This window comes from Mustelus asterias, chromosome 4 (genome assembly GCF_964213995.1).
Source record: "Mustelus asterias chromosome 4, sMusAst1.hap1.1, whole genome shotgun sequence".
In the NCBI taxonomy this organism is placed as follows: Eukaryota; Metazoa; Chordata; class Chondrichthyes; order Carcharhiniformes; family Triakidae; genus Mustelus; species Mustelus asterias.
In genome coordinates, this window is record NC_135804.1 from 48,417,709 (window position 1) to 48,433,129 (window position 15,421).

Here is a 15,421-nt window from a genome sequence, read left to right on the forward strand (position 1 = left end):
CACCTGGATAAACATTTGGAGATTACGTGGAGGCAGCCCCTGGGGGAGGCGAAGGAAATGTGTCAGAGGTGAAGTGGGACCAGAAATGGGTCATATTATGGTACCACCACTAATTGAAAGATGTCTTTTGGCCACCAAATGGTTATGATGCACAATCCAGTGGAGGCTTTGAGCCTTAGGCTAGCTACCTATCCAAGTGCATGAGATGTGTCTCTTCTTGGGCCGTGCTTTGGGATTGGGGATGACTTGCTTCCACTCCAATCCATTGAGTGCTGAGATGAGTGTCTGCAGATACTGCTACTGCAGGGCAGGTCGTGCTTGAAGGGTCAGGCATTTTGGGTGTTTGGATGTTTGTGCACTCTCTGCGATGGTCCTGTGTGCTCCCAAAGCAGTCTGTCACTGTGTTTGGTACCTTCCCAAATTAACATTCTCTAGGCTAAGGTTTCCTATGAATCAACAAGGATTTGACCTCTTTGAGGATATCCATAAAGTGTTTCTGCTGTCCTCCTGGGAATTTCCTGCCACTAATGAGTTCTGAATAGAATAGTTGCTTCATGAGTCTGGTGTCAGGCATATGAACTCCATGTGCTGCCCAGCGATGTGTTTTGAGTGATTAGCGCCTGGATGCTGGGCAATTTGGCTTGGGAGAGATGCTGCGGTTGGACTACCTTTCTTGTGACTGGATTTAGAGGATCCTGTGAAGGGACTGCTGGTGGTATTTCCTTTGTGGTGTCTGCCATAGATTGTCCAAGACTCTGAAGCTTAAAGTGCAGGCATCGCTGCTGTCTGGTAAACCATGAACTTGAGATCCAGGTCCTCAAATATTCTTTCCCATCATTATTCAAATATTCTATTCCACACCAACCTTTTTCTCCTCATCTCCAGCAAATGAAACATGGGTGTGGGGATAATCTACAGAACAGACAAGAAAGCTTCAACCTGCATCACCTTCAATGCAAACCACTCCAGCTTCAGTATGCCGATAACATTTATGTCTGCACTCACCCAGAAACTGAACTCCAGCTTATTATAGACCTTTCCTCAGACGCAAATGAAAAAATAGACATTTCACCAAACAGACCTCCCCCCCCCCCCCCCCCCCACCCCCCCTCAACAGTTTAAATCGATGGCAAGATCCTGGAGAACATGGATGCATTTTCTGTATTGTTCGCGCCCATTTTCTGTATTGTGAGCACCTCCTCTCAACATAGGCATACGTAGATGGCGAATTGCCTCTAGTGTGGCAGCTTAGCCTTAGCCAACTGAGGAAAAGAGCATAAAGGCAAAATACTGCAGATGCTGGAATCGGAAACAAAAACAGAAAATGCTGGAGAAACTCAGCAGGTCCGACAGCATCTGTGGAGAGAGAATAGAGCCAACGTTTCGAGTCTAGATGACCTTTCGCCGGAACTCTGACAGAGGGTCACCCAGACTCAAAACATTGGCTCTATTCTCTCTCCACAGATGCTGTCAGACCTGCTGAGTTTCTCCAGCATTTTTGTTTTTGAGGAAAAGTGCATGATGTGTGTAGGTTGTTGGCTGAAACACAGATACATTCCATGGTAGTTAAGAGCGTCTTACTGCTGTTATAGCTTTATTGCTGACCATTTTCCTCTCGAGCCCTGCTTATTCTACACAACCCCCCCACTGGCCAACATTATCCCCTCCCTCCCCCCTCAGAAGGTGATCAGTCAACTATTGTTCCAAATGAGGTTACAGGATTTACAATTTCATCTCTGCCCTTGAGCGGCAAGTTGTTCATGCTGTGTGCGCACACTCTCAAACAGGATAAGGATGCTAGAGAAAATAAACTCCCCTCTACCCAGCTCTGTTTACCTCACTCCTGCTATGACATGGGGCCAAAACATCACAGAACACACTCAGAAAAAATATTAAGGAGATTTCCATTTGGTGCTGACAGTTCATGTGCTCTCTAGTAAGAGGGTTGAGGAGGGTCAGAGGTGATAACTGCAGACTGGCTATTATACCAGTTGTGGAGTCTAGGAGTCAGAGTGAGAGATGTCATTGGTCTGTTGTGGGCTGTTCAGTAAGTTTTAACTGAAGAAGTGGGAGGAATTGGGACAGTGGTTAATTAATATGTTGCATAAGTTAGAGGCAATAAAAAAATACTTGGGATGTAGTGGCCTCTTGAGAAATTACAACCCTTGTGTTAGGGATCAAGTGAGTGGGTGTGAACTTTTCAGACTGAATGATGCCCTGAAATTATAAGCAGTAGAGTTACAACTGAAACTCCAGTTGCTAGAATAGAACCAGTTAGCACTTTGTTACAAAGAAAATCCAACAATTATTCAGTTCTTTACATTTCCCCTCATCCCTTTCCAATATGATGACAGTTGGAAAGGAATAGAGAGAATGAAGCAAGCATTTTCCAATGCCTGAGGTATCTTGTGGGGTTTTGAAATGTCTCTATCTCGGGCAGTCCCTGGGAATCGAGGATGACTTGCTTCCACTTCGGTTTGATGGGTTCTGAGATGACGGTTAAGTCCAATACACGATCTGCATTCTCTGCCACATATAGGGTATATGGTGCTTGAAGGTTTGGGTGAATGGATTGGAGTTTTATGTGCTCCCTCTAACACCTCAACTTCGTCTCTGCACGTTTTAAAGTCTCTCAATGAGTTCAATACCTTCCCAGACGAGTCTTCTTCACTTTGGTCGGTCGTAAGCCAGGGTCTTCCATGAGTTAGTGAGGCTGTTTGACCTCTTCATGGGTGCTTTGAGGATATCCCTAAAATGTTTCCTCTGTCATCCTGTGAGTCTCCTGCCATGTCCGAATCCTGAGTGGACCATTGCTTCAGGAATCTGGAACGTACTGCAGCTATAGCTGATTGGATTGGGCGTATCAAAGGTGTGAAACACTGAGATTGGAACTTGTCCTTGCTTGTCTTTTTATGTAGATCAACCCTGTTGAAAGTGGTTTCTGTCTTCTGTACCCAGACAAAGCAGAAAAACGCAAAAAGAGGCCTTGCTCTTGTTTTCTCTTTTCCCCACCACAAAGGGCCATGTCATATAAAGATGTTCCACCTACACCAACTACTCAGTCAACAAATAGCAGAAATTTGAGGGTTTTAGTCCACACGGGCAGCATGGTCGATGCAGGCTTGGAGGGCCGAAGGGCCTGTTCCTGTGCTGTAATTTTCTTTGTTCTTTATTCCCCACCTTTGGTGTTGGTTGAGGAGCCTGTTTCAAACCCAGGCTGCCCACATGGGCAGTTCTAATTACAACTAAAAATCAACTTTGGTAGGAAGAATAGAGGCATAGAATATTTTCGAAATGAGGAGAGAATTCAGAAATTGGAAGCTCAAAGGGACTTGGGAGTGACTGAGGATTCTCTGAGGTTAACTTGCAACTTGAGTTGGCAATTAGGAAGGCAAATGCAATGTTAGCATTCGTTTTGAGAAGACTAGAATAGAAAAGCAGGGATGTACTGCTGAGGCTTTGTAAGACTAGTCAAACCACATTTGGAATATTTGTTTCCATTAGTAGGAGAGATTAGGATCCAAGGGCACAGCCTTTGAGTAAAGGGACAACCCTTTGGAACTGAAATGAGGAGGAATTTCTTTAACCAGAAGTGGCGAATATGGAATTCATTGCCACAGAAGAATGTGACGGCCAGGTCACTGAGTGCATTTAAGACAAAGATGGATACGTTCTTGATTGGTAAGGAAATCGAAGGTTACAGGGAAAAGGCTGGAGAATAGGGTTGAGAAACTTATCAGCCATGATTGAATAGCAGAGCAGACTTGATGGACTGAATGGCCTAATTCTGTTCCTATATCTTATGGTCTTATGGTGCCAGATTGCTAGTAACTGAGAGTGGATGTTGTTTGTTGTGATGTGCTTTTTAGTGACTGAGGCAGAAATGTTGCTTCTGGCATTCTCAAAGAATAGTAGAGCTGGCCAAATGTGATGCGAATAAGCCTCTGAGAGGCTGGTGGTGAGTGATGGGAGTCTCAAGTAGCTGGTTTGCAAATAGTTTAAAAGCATTTTTAGTTGGGAGCACCCCATGATTCAGTTTTAGAACTGTAATAAAACCAATGCCTATTTTATCTTCTTGAGCTTGGTCCATTGTATAAGGCTTTGGCTATCGTCAAGTGCTCTGCAGTTCAGGTTGCCAGGACTCTAAAATGTTGGTGTTTGTGATAAAATCCTGGTTGATCCTCAATGTGGAATGCTGTTGGGGAATATTAGTTTTTAATCTGAACATGGGCAAGGCTGGATTTATCACTAGTCTAATTGGGACTGAAGGTGATATGAGCCAAGTGAGTAGTGAAAGGACTGGATGTAAACTGGTATCGTGGTGGGATTTGAACTCTGAATTACTGACCAAGTACCAAAACCACGTGGCAACCAAATACCCTTGCAAGTTACATGTTGAGTGAGAGAAGTGGAATAAGAGATGGGTGGTGCCCATGAGAGAGCTTTTATTTGGTGATGGCTATAGTACTTCCTGACCATTGGCCATCTAATTCCTCAATGAAGCTGATCAATTTGTGTTGCTGCTGCCAGTAATTAATCAACCCCAACGGCGGCCCATAGATTGGCTGCCAACACAATAAACACATCAATCTGAAATACTATACATCTAATTGTGGGTTGCAGATTACTATTGTAGAGTACTGGCTCTGCCTGAATCCTGTCATTCAATGAGCTTTCTCTGCAGTAATCGATTACTCTTTGGAGTTCTGCCACAGAGTCAGATATCCAATATATATCATTTGTTGTTCTAAAGTACATTAATTAGTATAGAGAGAAATTGTCTCATCATTACTGGAGTGTGGGTGTTCTTTAACTGATGGGTATTTTGTAGGAATGGACAATAAACCAGCATTGGGATTCAGAAGATAGCAGTCCACCAAGCTCTCTTGCCTTTTTTGATTTGCGTTTGAATACTGGTTTGCAAACCACTATAACTCAACCACTAATTACCCTGTATTATTCAGTCCCTCTTTTCTGTTGCTTTTTTGATGCGCTTCCCATCCGTTATTATTATGCCCTTCACTTGTTCCGTTGGAGTACTTTTCAAATTTAACAAGCCTTTTTTGACAAAATAAATTTTATTTAAGAAGCTGGTGAGGTTTCCACAATCATTAATGGAGGAAACCCAAAAGTTCTGTTTTAAAAGGAGTTTTGTAATGATTAATGTGGAATTGGCTGAGCCCAATCCTGCATTGCCACCTATTGATGTGGAGATGCTGGCGTTGGACTGGGTTAAACACAGTAAGAAGTCCCACAACACCAGGTTAAAGTCCAACAGGTTTATTTGGTAGCAAAAACCACTAGGTTTCGGAGCGCTGCTCCTTCGTCAGGTAAGTGGGAGTTCTGTTCACAAACAGGGCATATAAAGACACACACTCAATTTACAAAATAGTGGTTGGAATACGAGTCTTTACAGGTAATCAAGTCTTAAAGGTCCAGACAATGTGAGTGGAGAGAGGGTTAAGCACAGGTTAAAGAGATGTGTATTGTCTCCAGCCGGGACAGTTAGTGAGATTTTGCAAGCCCAGGCAAGTCATGGGGGTTACAGATAGTGTGACATGAACCCAAGATCCCGGTTGAGGCCGTCCTCGTGTGCAGAACTTGGCTATCAGTCTTTGCTCAGCGACTCTGCGTTGTCGTGTGTTGTGAAGGCTGCCTTGCAGAACGCTTACCTGAAGATCAGAGGCCGAATGCCCGTGACCGCTGAAGTGTTCCCCAATAGGAAGAGAACACTCTTGCCTAGTTATTGTCGAGCGGTGTTCATTCATCCGTTGTCGTAGCGTCTGCATGGTCTCCCCAATGTACCATGCCTCGGGACATCCTTTCCTGCAGCATATCAGGTAGACAATGTTGGCCGAGTTGCAAGAGTATGTACTGTGTACCTGGTGGATGGTGTTCTCACGTGAGATGATGACATCTGTGTCGATGATCGGGCATGTCTTGCAGAGGTTGCTGTGGCAGGGTTGTGTAGTTTCGTGGTCACTGTTCTCCTGAAGGCTGGGTAGTTTGCTGCGGACAATGGTCTGTTTGAGGTTGTGCGGTTGTTTGAAGGCAAGAAGTGAGGGTGTGGGGATGGCCTTGGCGAGATGTTCGTCTTCATCAATGACATGTTGAAAGCTCCAGTGAAGATGTCATAGCTTCTCCTCTCCGGGGAAGTACTGAACGACGAAGGGTACTCTGTCTGCCGTGTCCCGTGTTTGTCTTCTGAGAAGGTTGGTGTGGTTTTTCGCTGTGGCGCGTCAAAACTGTCGATTGATGAGTGGAGCACCATATCCTGTTCTTATGAGGGCATCTTTCAGCGTCTGGAGGTGTCTGTTGCGATCCTCCTCATCTGAGCAGATCCTGTGTATACGGAGGGCTTGTCTGTAGGGGATGGCTTCTTTAATGTGTTTAGGGTGGAAGCTGGAGAAGTGGAGCATCGTGAGGTTATCTGAGGGCTTGCGGTACAGTGAAGTGCTGAGGTGACCGTCCTTGATGGAGATGCGTGTGTCCAAGAATGCAACCGATTCCGGAGGGTAGTCCGTGGTGAGTCTGATGGTGGGATGGAACTTGTTGATGTCATCATATAGTTGTTTCAATGATTGTTCACCATGAGTCCAAAGGAAGAAAATGTCATCGATGTATCTAATGTATAGCATTGGTTGAAGGTCTTGTTCGAACCTGTGCATGAAGATGTTGGCATATTGAGGTGTGAATTTGGTCCCCATGGCTGTTCCGTGTGTCTGGATGAAGAACTGGTTGTTGAAGGTGAAGACATTGTGGTCCATGATGAAGCGGATGAGTTGTGAAGTTGCATCTGGAGACTGGCAATTGACGGCGTTGAGTACTGAGGCAGTTGCAGCAGTGCCATCGTCGTAGGGGATGCTGGTATAGAGTGCCGAGACATCCATTGTGACGAGGAGTGCTCCTGGTTCAACTGCTCCATGTGTGCTGAGTTTCTGTAGGAAGTCTGTAGTGTCGCAACAAAAGCTGGGGGTTCTTTGTACAATGGGTTTCAGGATGCCCTCGACGTAGCTGGAGAGGTTCTCGCACAGGGTCCCATTGCCCGATACGATGGGACGGCCGGGTGTGTTTGTCTTGTGTATCTTCGGGATGTCCAACGCGGGGAGTACTTGGGATGAGAGCACGGAGAGTGTTCTGAAGGTTCGGATCAAAGGTCTTGATCAGTGTTGAGTTGATGGGTGTGTTCTTTGGTCGGATCTGCGGGTAACTGTCTGTAGTGTTCCTCGTTGTTCAGTTGTTGGTACACTTCTTTGCAGTAATCCGTTCTGTTCAGTATGACGATGGCCCCTCCTTTGTCTGCTGGTTTGATGACAATGTTGCGGTTGGTCTTGAGAGCGCGGATGGCATTGCGTTGTGATTGGGTGATGTTCGGGGCTGTCTTATGAGTGCGGCTGATGAATCTGGTGTTGACGCACCTCCTGATGGCTTGGGCATACATGTCAAGTCGAGGGCAGCGGCCTTCGGGGGAGTCCAATTCGACTCTTTCCTCTTCGGTTGCTGCACTGCGGATCTCTCTGTCGGCTGTTCCGGTTCATTGGCTGTCTCATTGTGTTCGCTGTTGGCCTTTGGGGTTTGTGGAAGAACTCCCGCAGCCTCATTTGCCTGATGAACAAAGAACAAAGAACAGTACAGCACAGGAAACAGGCCCTCCGGCCCTCCAAGCCTGTGCCGCTCCTTGGACCAACTAGACCAATCGTTTGTATCCCTCCATTCCCAGGCTGCTCATGTGACTATCCAGGTAAGTCTTAAACAATGTCAGCGTGTCTGCCTCCACCACCCTACTTGGCAGCGCATTCCAGGCCCCCACCACCCTCTGTAAAAAAACATCCCTCTAATATCTGAGTTATACTTCGCCCCTCTCACCTTGAGCCCGTGACCCCTCGTGAACGTCACTTCTGATCTGGGAAAAAGCTTCCCACCGTTCACCCTATCTATCCCCTTCATAATCTTGTACACCTCTATTAGATCTCCCCTCATTCTCCGTCTTTCCAGGGAGAACAACCCCAGTTTACCCAATCTCTCCTCATAGCTAAGACCCTCCATGCCAGGCAACATCCTGGTAAACCTTCTCTGCACTCGCTCTAACGCCTCCACGTCCTTCTGGTAGTGCGGCGACCAGAACTGGACGCAGTACTCCAAATGTGGCCTAACCAGCGTTCTATACAGCTGCATCATCAGACTCCAGCTTTTATACTCTATACCCCGTCCTATAAAGGCAAGCATACCATATGCCTTCTTCACCACCTTCTCCACCTGTGTTGCCACCTTCAAGGATTTGTGGACTTGCACACCTAGGTCCCTCTGTGTTTCTATACTCCTGATGACTCTGCCATTTATTGTATAACTCCTCCCTACATTATTTCTTCCAAAATGCATCACTTCGCATTTATCCGGATTAAACTCCATCTGCCACCTCTCCGCCCAATTTTCCAGCCTATCTATATCCTGCTGTATTGCCCGACAATGCTCTTCGCTATCCGCAAGTCCAGCCATCTTCGTGTCATCCGCAAACTTGCTGATTACACCAGTTACACCTTCCAAATCATTTATATATATATATCATGAATTCCTCTGTCTGCTGCAAGACTGATGTGTTCTGCCCCGCCACCAAAATAGACCCCAAGGCAAACACACCCGGCCGTCCCATTGTATCGGGCAATGTGCGAGAATCTCTCCGGCTACGTCGAGGGCATCCTGAAACCCATTGTACAAAGAACCCCCAGCTTTTGTCGCGACACAACGGACTTCCTACAGAAACTCAACGCACATGGAGCAGTTGAACCAGGAGCACTCATTGTCACAATGAATGTCTCGGCACTCTATACCAGCATCCCCCACGACGATGGCATTGTTGGAACTGCCTCAGTACTCAACGTCGACAACTGCCAGACTACAGATGCAATTTTACAAATCATCTGCTTCATCGTGGACCACAATGTCTTCACCTTCAACAACCAGTTCTTCTTCCAGACACACGGAACAGCCATGGGGACCAAATTCGCACCTCAGTATGCCAACATCTTCATGCACAGGTTCGAACAAGACCTCTTCACCGCACAGGACCTTCAACCGATGCTATACACTAAATACATCGATGACATTTTCTTCCTTTGGACTCCTGGTGAACAATCACTGAAACAACTATATGATGACATCAACAAGTTCCATCCCACCATCAGACTCACCACGGACTACCCTCCGGAATCGGTTGCATTCTTGGACACACGCATCTCCATCAAGGACGGTCACCTCAGCACTTCACTGTACCGCAAGCCCTCGGATAACCTCACGATGCTCCACTTCTCCAGCTTCCACCCTAAACACGTTAAAGAAGCCATCCCCTACGGACAAGCCCTCCGTATACACAGGATCTGCTCAGATGAGGAGGATCGCAACAGACACCTCCAGATGCTGAAAGGTGCCCTCATAAGAACAGGATATGGTGCTCCACTCATCAATCGACAGTTCCGACGTACCACAGCGAAAAACTGCACCGACCTCCTCCGAAGACAGACACGGCAGACAGAGTACCCTTCATCATCCAGTACTTCTCCGGAGCGGAGAAGCTACGACATCTTCTCCGGAGCCTTCAACATGTCATTGATGAAGACGAACATCTTGCCAAGGCCATCCCCACACCCCCACTTCTTGCCTTCAAACAACCGCACAACCTCAAACCGACCATTGTCCGCAGCAAACTACCCAGCCTTCAGGAGAACAGTGATCACGACACCACACAACCCTGCCACAGCAACCTCTGCAAGACGTGCCGGATCATCGACACGGATAGCATAATCTCACGTGAGAACACCATCCACCAGGTACACAGTACATACTCTTGCAACTCGGCCAACGTTGTCTACCTGATATGCTGCAAGAAAGGATGTCCCGAGGCATGGTACATTGGGGAGACCATGCAGACACTATGACAATGGATGAATGAACACCGCTCGACAATCACCAGGCAAGACTGTTCTCTTCCTGTTGGGGATCACTTCAGCGGTCACAGGCATTCGACCTATGATCTTCAGGTAAGCGTTCTGCAAGGCAGCCTTCATGACACACGACAACGCAGAGCCGTTGAGCAAAGACTGATATCCAAGTTCCGCACACATGAGGACAGCCTCAACCGGGATCTTGGGTTCATGTCACACTATCTGTAACCCCCATGACTTGCAAAATCTCACTAACTGTCCCGGCTGGAGACAATACACATCTCTTTAACCTGTGCTTAACCCTCTCTCCACTCACATTGTCTGTACGTTTAAGACTTGATTACCTGTAAAGACTCGCATTCCAACCATTATTTTATAAATTGAGTTTGTGTCTTTATATGCCCTGTTTGTGAACAGAACTCCCACTTACCTGACGAAGGAGCAGCGCTCCGAAAGCTAGTGGCTTTTGCTACCAAATAAACCTGTTGGACTTTAATCTGGTGTGTGGGACTTCTTACTGTGTTTGCCACCTATTGCCAGCATATTGTGTGACAACTGTGAGGAAGTGGGAGAGACAGCTGCAATCTCCAGAGATTTTTGTTATGTGCTAGCACAAGGGGACATATCTATCACCCCTCAATTTAAAGCTATAGGACAGATGTCGGAGGTGGGTTCTTTGCTCGGAGAGTGGTGGGGGCGTGGAGTGCCCTGCCTGCGGCAGTGGTGGACTCGCCAACATTGAGGGCATTTAAAGGGTCATTGGATAAACAGATGGATGATATTGGAATAGTGTAGGTTAGATGGGTTTTAGATTGGTTTCACAGGTCGGCGCAACATTGAGGGCCGAAGGGCCTGTACTGCCCTGTAGTGTTCTATGAATGTGTGTATTGGAGGATTGAAGTGTCTTTATCAGTTTTAGTACTGACCATGTTATAGTGACTGTGAATACAGTGTGTGGCAATTCAGTTGTAAGTAGATCTGATTTCAGTGTTTTGGATCGGAAATCTTCATTTCACCCCTGTCGAAGCCCAATTCATGTAGTAGTCAGTGAAGGACAGACACCAAATTGATCCTTAATTGTGCTGGATTTCAATCCCACTTTGTCTCAATAAATTGGAATGATTTTAATTAGATTTCTTTGTCCTTGAAGCCCTCTTCTGATGTGTTGAGTAAGGAAGGTCAAAGGGGAAGGTAGCATGTAGGCAGCTATATTCCTAGAGCCAGGTTGTTTTAATGATTAAATGGTTTGCAGTAAAATGACACTTGGATTGTGGAACATTTGGTTATAGTTTTAACTTCCATTTAAAGTATCTTCCACAATGGCTCACAAATTATGTAGCATTAATTGGATAAAGTATTTTCACAGTAACATCATTGCAGTGTTAATGTAAGACTTGTGACACAAATAAATAAAATGAATATAGAGTTTGTCTTTTTGCAGCAGAGGCAGGGTGTGAACAGGAGCAGAGCATCAAGTATCAGTCTGACTGTTGAACATGCACTGGAGAGCTTCGACTTCCTCAACACATCTGACATGGAAGACTCTGAATTCTCAGAAGACGAAGCAGAGAAGATAGGAAGGTATGACCCATTTCTTATGGCAAGTCCAGCAAACTGAAATCATAGAAATTAATAGCACAGAAAGAGGCCATTGAGCCTAATGTGCTTCTGCTGGCTTTTTGGAAAAGTAGCCCTGATTCATGCCACATCCTCCCTTTTTATCCATAACCCTGCAAATTCCTCATCAATTAACTGTTCTACTCCCTTTTAAAATTATTTATGGAACTAGCTTGCACAACCTTTTCAGTTCGAAAATGTTGCAGATCCCAAAAATATTTATCCTCATCTCCCCTCCAGATCTTTACCCTAATTTTAAAATCTGACCTCTAGGTATTGACTCACCTACTGGAGGAAACAGCCCTTTTCAGTCAAAACCTCCCACCATGTGGTAAGTCTCTATTAGGTCAACTCTTAACCATCTCTGCTCCTTAGAGAAGTCCTAATTTTCCAAACCAGTCCTCATAACTGAAGACTAGTATCTCTGGTAAACCTTCTCTTAGCCTTTCTGTTGCACTTGCATTTTTGCTGAAGTGCAGTGTCTAGTATTATCCACAGTACTTCAATAGAGACCTTACCAGTGATTTACAAGGTTTAGCTTTTATTGTTTTTATATTCTATTTAAAACCACGTCCTTTTTAACCCATCTTGCCAATTTGCCATACCGTTTTTAAGGAATTGTGAACGTGTCTCTACTCAACTACACTTACCAAAATCATGCCATTTATACTTTCCATTAGTCCTCCCAAATTGCATCACTTAACACTTGTCTGCACTGAATTCCATCTGCCATGCAACTGCCCATTTCACCATCCTATCTACATCATACTGAAGCCTATAACTATCATCTAGCTTTCAATGACTAGCTACTTAACATTGACACATTTACATTGTGTGGAAGGGGACTTTTGATTGGGGTATGTGGAAATCAGTAAATAGACTCATGAAGGAATAGCTCATAGAGCTGAAACTTTGAACCATTTTATACTTTTCTATTTAGAGAGGCCTCTTACCATACCCCTAAACTCCTGCCACTGCCCCCCAACCTCTGTAGCGTACCCTGAGCTGTACAACACTCTTGAGGGTTCTTGTTGCACTTCAGCATCCTCGATTTTAATTGCTCCACCATTGGTGGCTGTTCTTCAGCTGTCCTTAAAACCTAATCATTGAGCTAGCCTTTAAGCAATCTGCTTTAACATCTCCTTGTGTGGCCCAGTGTCAGTGTTTGTCAACGGGTGCTCGGGTGCTCTTGTGAAGTAGCTGTGAGATATTTGTCCATTTTAAAGGCACTATCTGGTTAGCCGTGCCTCAGTTGGTAACACTCTTGTCTCTAAGTCACAAGGTTCCAGATTCAAGTTCCACTCCAGAGCTTGAGCATAAAGATCTATGCTGACATTCAACAACAGTGGTCTGTCTGACACTACCTCAGCAGTACTGAGGGAGTGCTGCATTACCAGAGGTGCCATCTTTCAAATGAGATGTAAAACCAGGGACCCCATCTGCCTGCTTACGTGGATATAAAAAGATCCCATGACATTTTGTAAAAGAGCAGGGGAATTATCCACTGCAGCCAATATTGTCCGTCTGTCAACATCACAGGATAACAAATAAAGGCAAAATACTGCAGATGCTGGAATGTGAAACAAAAACAGAAAATGCTGGAAAATCTCAGCAGGTCTGACAGCATCTGTGGAGAGAGAATAGAGCCAACATTTTGAATCACGATGACCCTTTGTCAGAGCTGAATAAGATAACAGGTTGACTGTTGATTATTAAGTTGCCACTTGTAGGCGTTTGATGTGGCCAAATTCGCTGACATGTTTTCTACATCACAACAATAACTATCCTTCAAAAAGTACTAAATTGGTTGTAAAGCATTATATAAATGCAAGTATTTTTACATAAATGCATGTTGTAGGTTGTGACAGTTTACGTACATCTGAACATACAAATTAGGAGCATTAGTAGTGCACCATTTCAATAGGATCATGACTGATCTGACTGTGGCCTCAACTCCACATTCCACCTATCTTCCATAACCTTTGACTCCCTTGTTAATCAAGAATCCATCTACCTCTGCTGTAAAAATATTCAATGATCCTGCTTCCAGCTCTCTGGGTAAGAGAGTTCCTGAGACAAGATTTTTTCTAATTTCTGTCTTAAATGGGAGAGCACTTGTGTTTAAACTGTCTCCTAGTTCTAGTTTTTTTTTGGCAGAAAGGTAGAGAGCGAGTACCTTGCCACCTTCCAGCCTCTGTCAAAATTAGATCCGGGGCGGGATGACCCGTGGTTGGCCTTCCCACCCTGCCACCAATTGAGACCCCTAAATGGGCAATGACTGCTTAAGAGCCTCATGCCACTGTCGCTCGTATTAACCCACTGGTGAATGGGATTATCGTCACAAGGGGAGCAGGACGTACAAACCATGCTTGTGGTCTCCTGAGGAGGGGTCCATTGATCTAAGGCACTCAGTGACTGATCAAAGGATCTAGCATCAGGAAGCCTCACCCAGCCCTTGCTGCCAAGTCCCCTCTATCACCACCTCCACTCCGTGAAACCCACCATTATTTACCTCTGGCCTTGTTTGAAGATTACACCGGCATGGAAAGATCAATTTGTCTGTGTATCTCCTAAATGTGTAACTGAAGCAGTCTCAAACTATTGTAGTGAATTTATTTCTGCTTCTTCTGGCAGGCACAGCAGTAGAGTGCGTGGACTTGCTGCGGGACCCAGCGAAGCACTAACGGAGGATACTGGAGTCGGCAGTGGCTCTGAAGGGAGTCTGGTTCCAATGACAACAGGGAATGAACACTTGGACCAGGTTCTAATTGTACACTTGAATAACTGCAGCAGACTTCTACTGGTAAACATAGTCAAATTCTTACATTATCTGCAGTGCTGGCAGTTACTGAAACTGTGGGCATATCACAACACTCTGTGTTAAAGTAGCATTGTGCTAATTTATGCTGACAAACAGCATGGACTGTGTTTGTGAGGTAGGATATGTTATTAAAGTACAGTTACAGGAGTTTAATTCTGATTTTTGGTGGACTGGGGGAGGGTTTGTGAAAAGGGATAGATGCCTGTTGAAAATCCTGTTGAAACTTGGGTGTTGATCCATACGATCTTCCCCTGTTTCTATATATAGTTGAGTTGTTGTTTAAGTCAGAAATGACAGCAAATAAGCAGAGCAAATTAAAGCTTCCCATTGGAAGGGGCTAAACTATACTTATTCAACAATTATTTATAAGTCGAAGTAGCCCAGCCATTTGTTTTTCCTTCTGTGGACGTTCACATAAGATAATGCAGCATGGTGGCACAGTGGTTAGCACTGCTGCCTCACAATGCCAGGAACCCAGGTTCGATTCCCAGCTTAGGTCACTGTCTGTGCGGAGTCTGCACGCTCTCCCTATGTCTCCAGGTGCTCCGGTTTCCTCCCACAGTCCAAAAGACGAGGTACATTGGCCATGGTAAATTCTCCCTCAGTGTCCCCAAACAGGCACCGGAGTGCGGCGACTAGGGGATTTTCACAGTAACTTCATCGCAATATCAATGTAAACCTACTTGTGACACTAATAAATAAACATTGAATCATTAAATTAGCATCCACTAGAAATTGACATTTCTAGCACTACTGCCTAATCAAGAAGAAATTTATTAATTTACTTCCAGAAATGCAGTACCTGCTGTGTGGAATCTGTACTCACTGACTGGCTACAGTAATTTATGAACAAGTGATTCAGCTTCCTTTGTATTACAACAGAAAATTCTTAATTATACAACATTAAATTAGATTTCTGCAGCACTATTTATTATGTTACCTTGTTTGTTCATTGATAGCCCAACTGATTAGTTAGTATAAGGAGACTGGAGCAGAATAAGTGAAACCAAATGCATGTTCCAGTTTGGAGTTGAAGCTGTCTTTC

The 15,421-nt window shown here is 45.1% G+C and overlaps 1 protein-coding gene across 5 annotated transcripts in view; it reads left to right on the forward strand.

The window, feature by feature from the left end:
- The window catches only part of ripor1 (RHO family interacting cell polarization regulator 1), a 320,548-nt gene that overhangs the window by 286,324 nt on the left and 18,803 nt on the right, over window positions 1–15,421 (forward strand). For 4 of the 5 annotated variants that reach the window (XM_078210944.1, XM_078210942.1, XM_078210943.1 and 1 more), the window contains exons 14-15: window positions 11,380–11,519; window positions 14,190–14,358. In XM_078210944.1, coding sequence (XP_078067070.1) covers window positions 11,380–11,519; window positions 14,190–14,358 — 309 coding nt within the window. The remainder of the gene's footprint in view (window positions 1–11,379; window positions 11,520–14,189; window positions 14,359–15,421) is intronic. The other variant, XM_078210941.1, reaches the window with a different exon arrangement.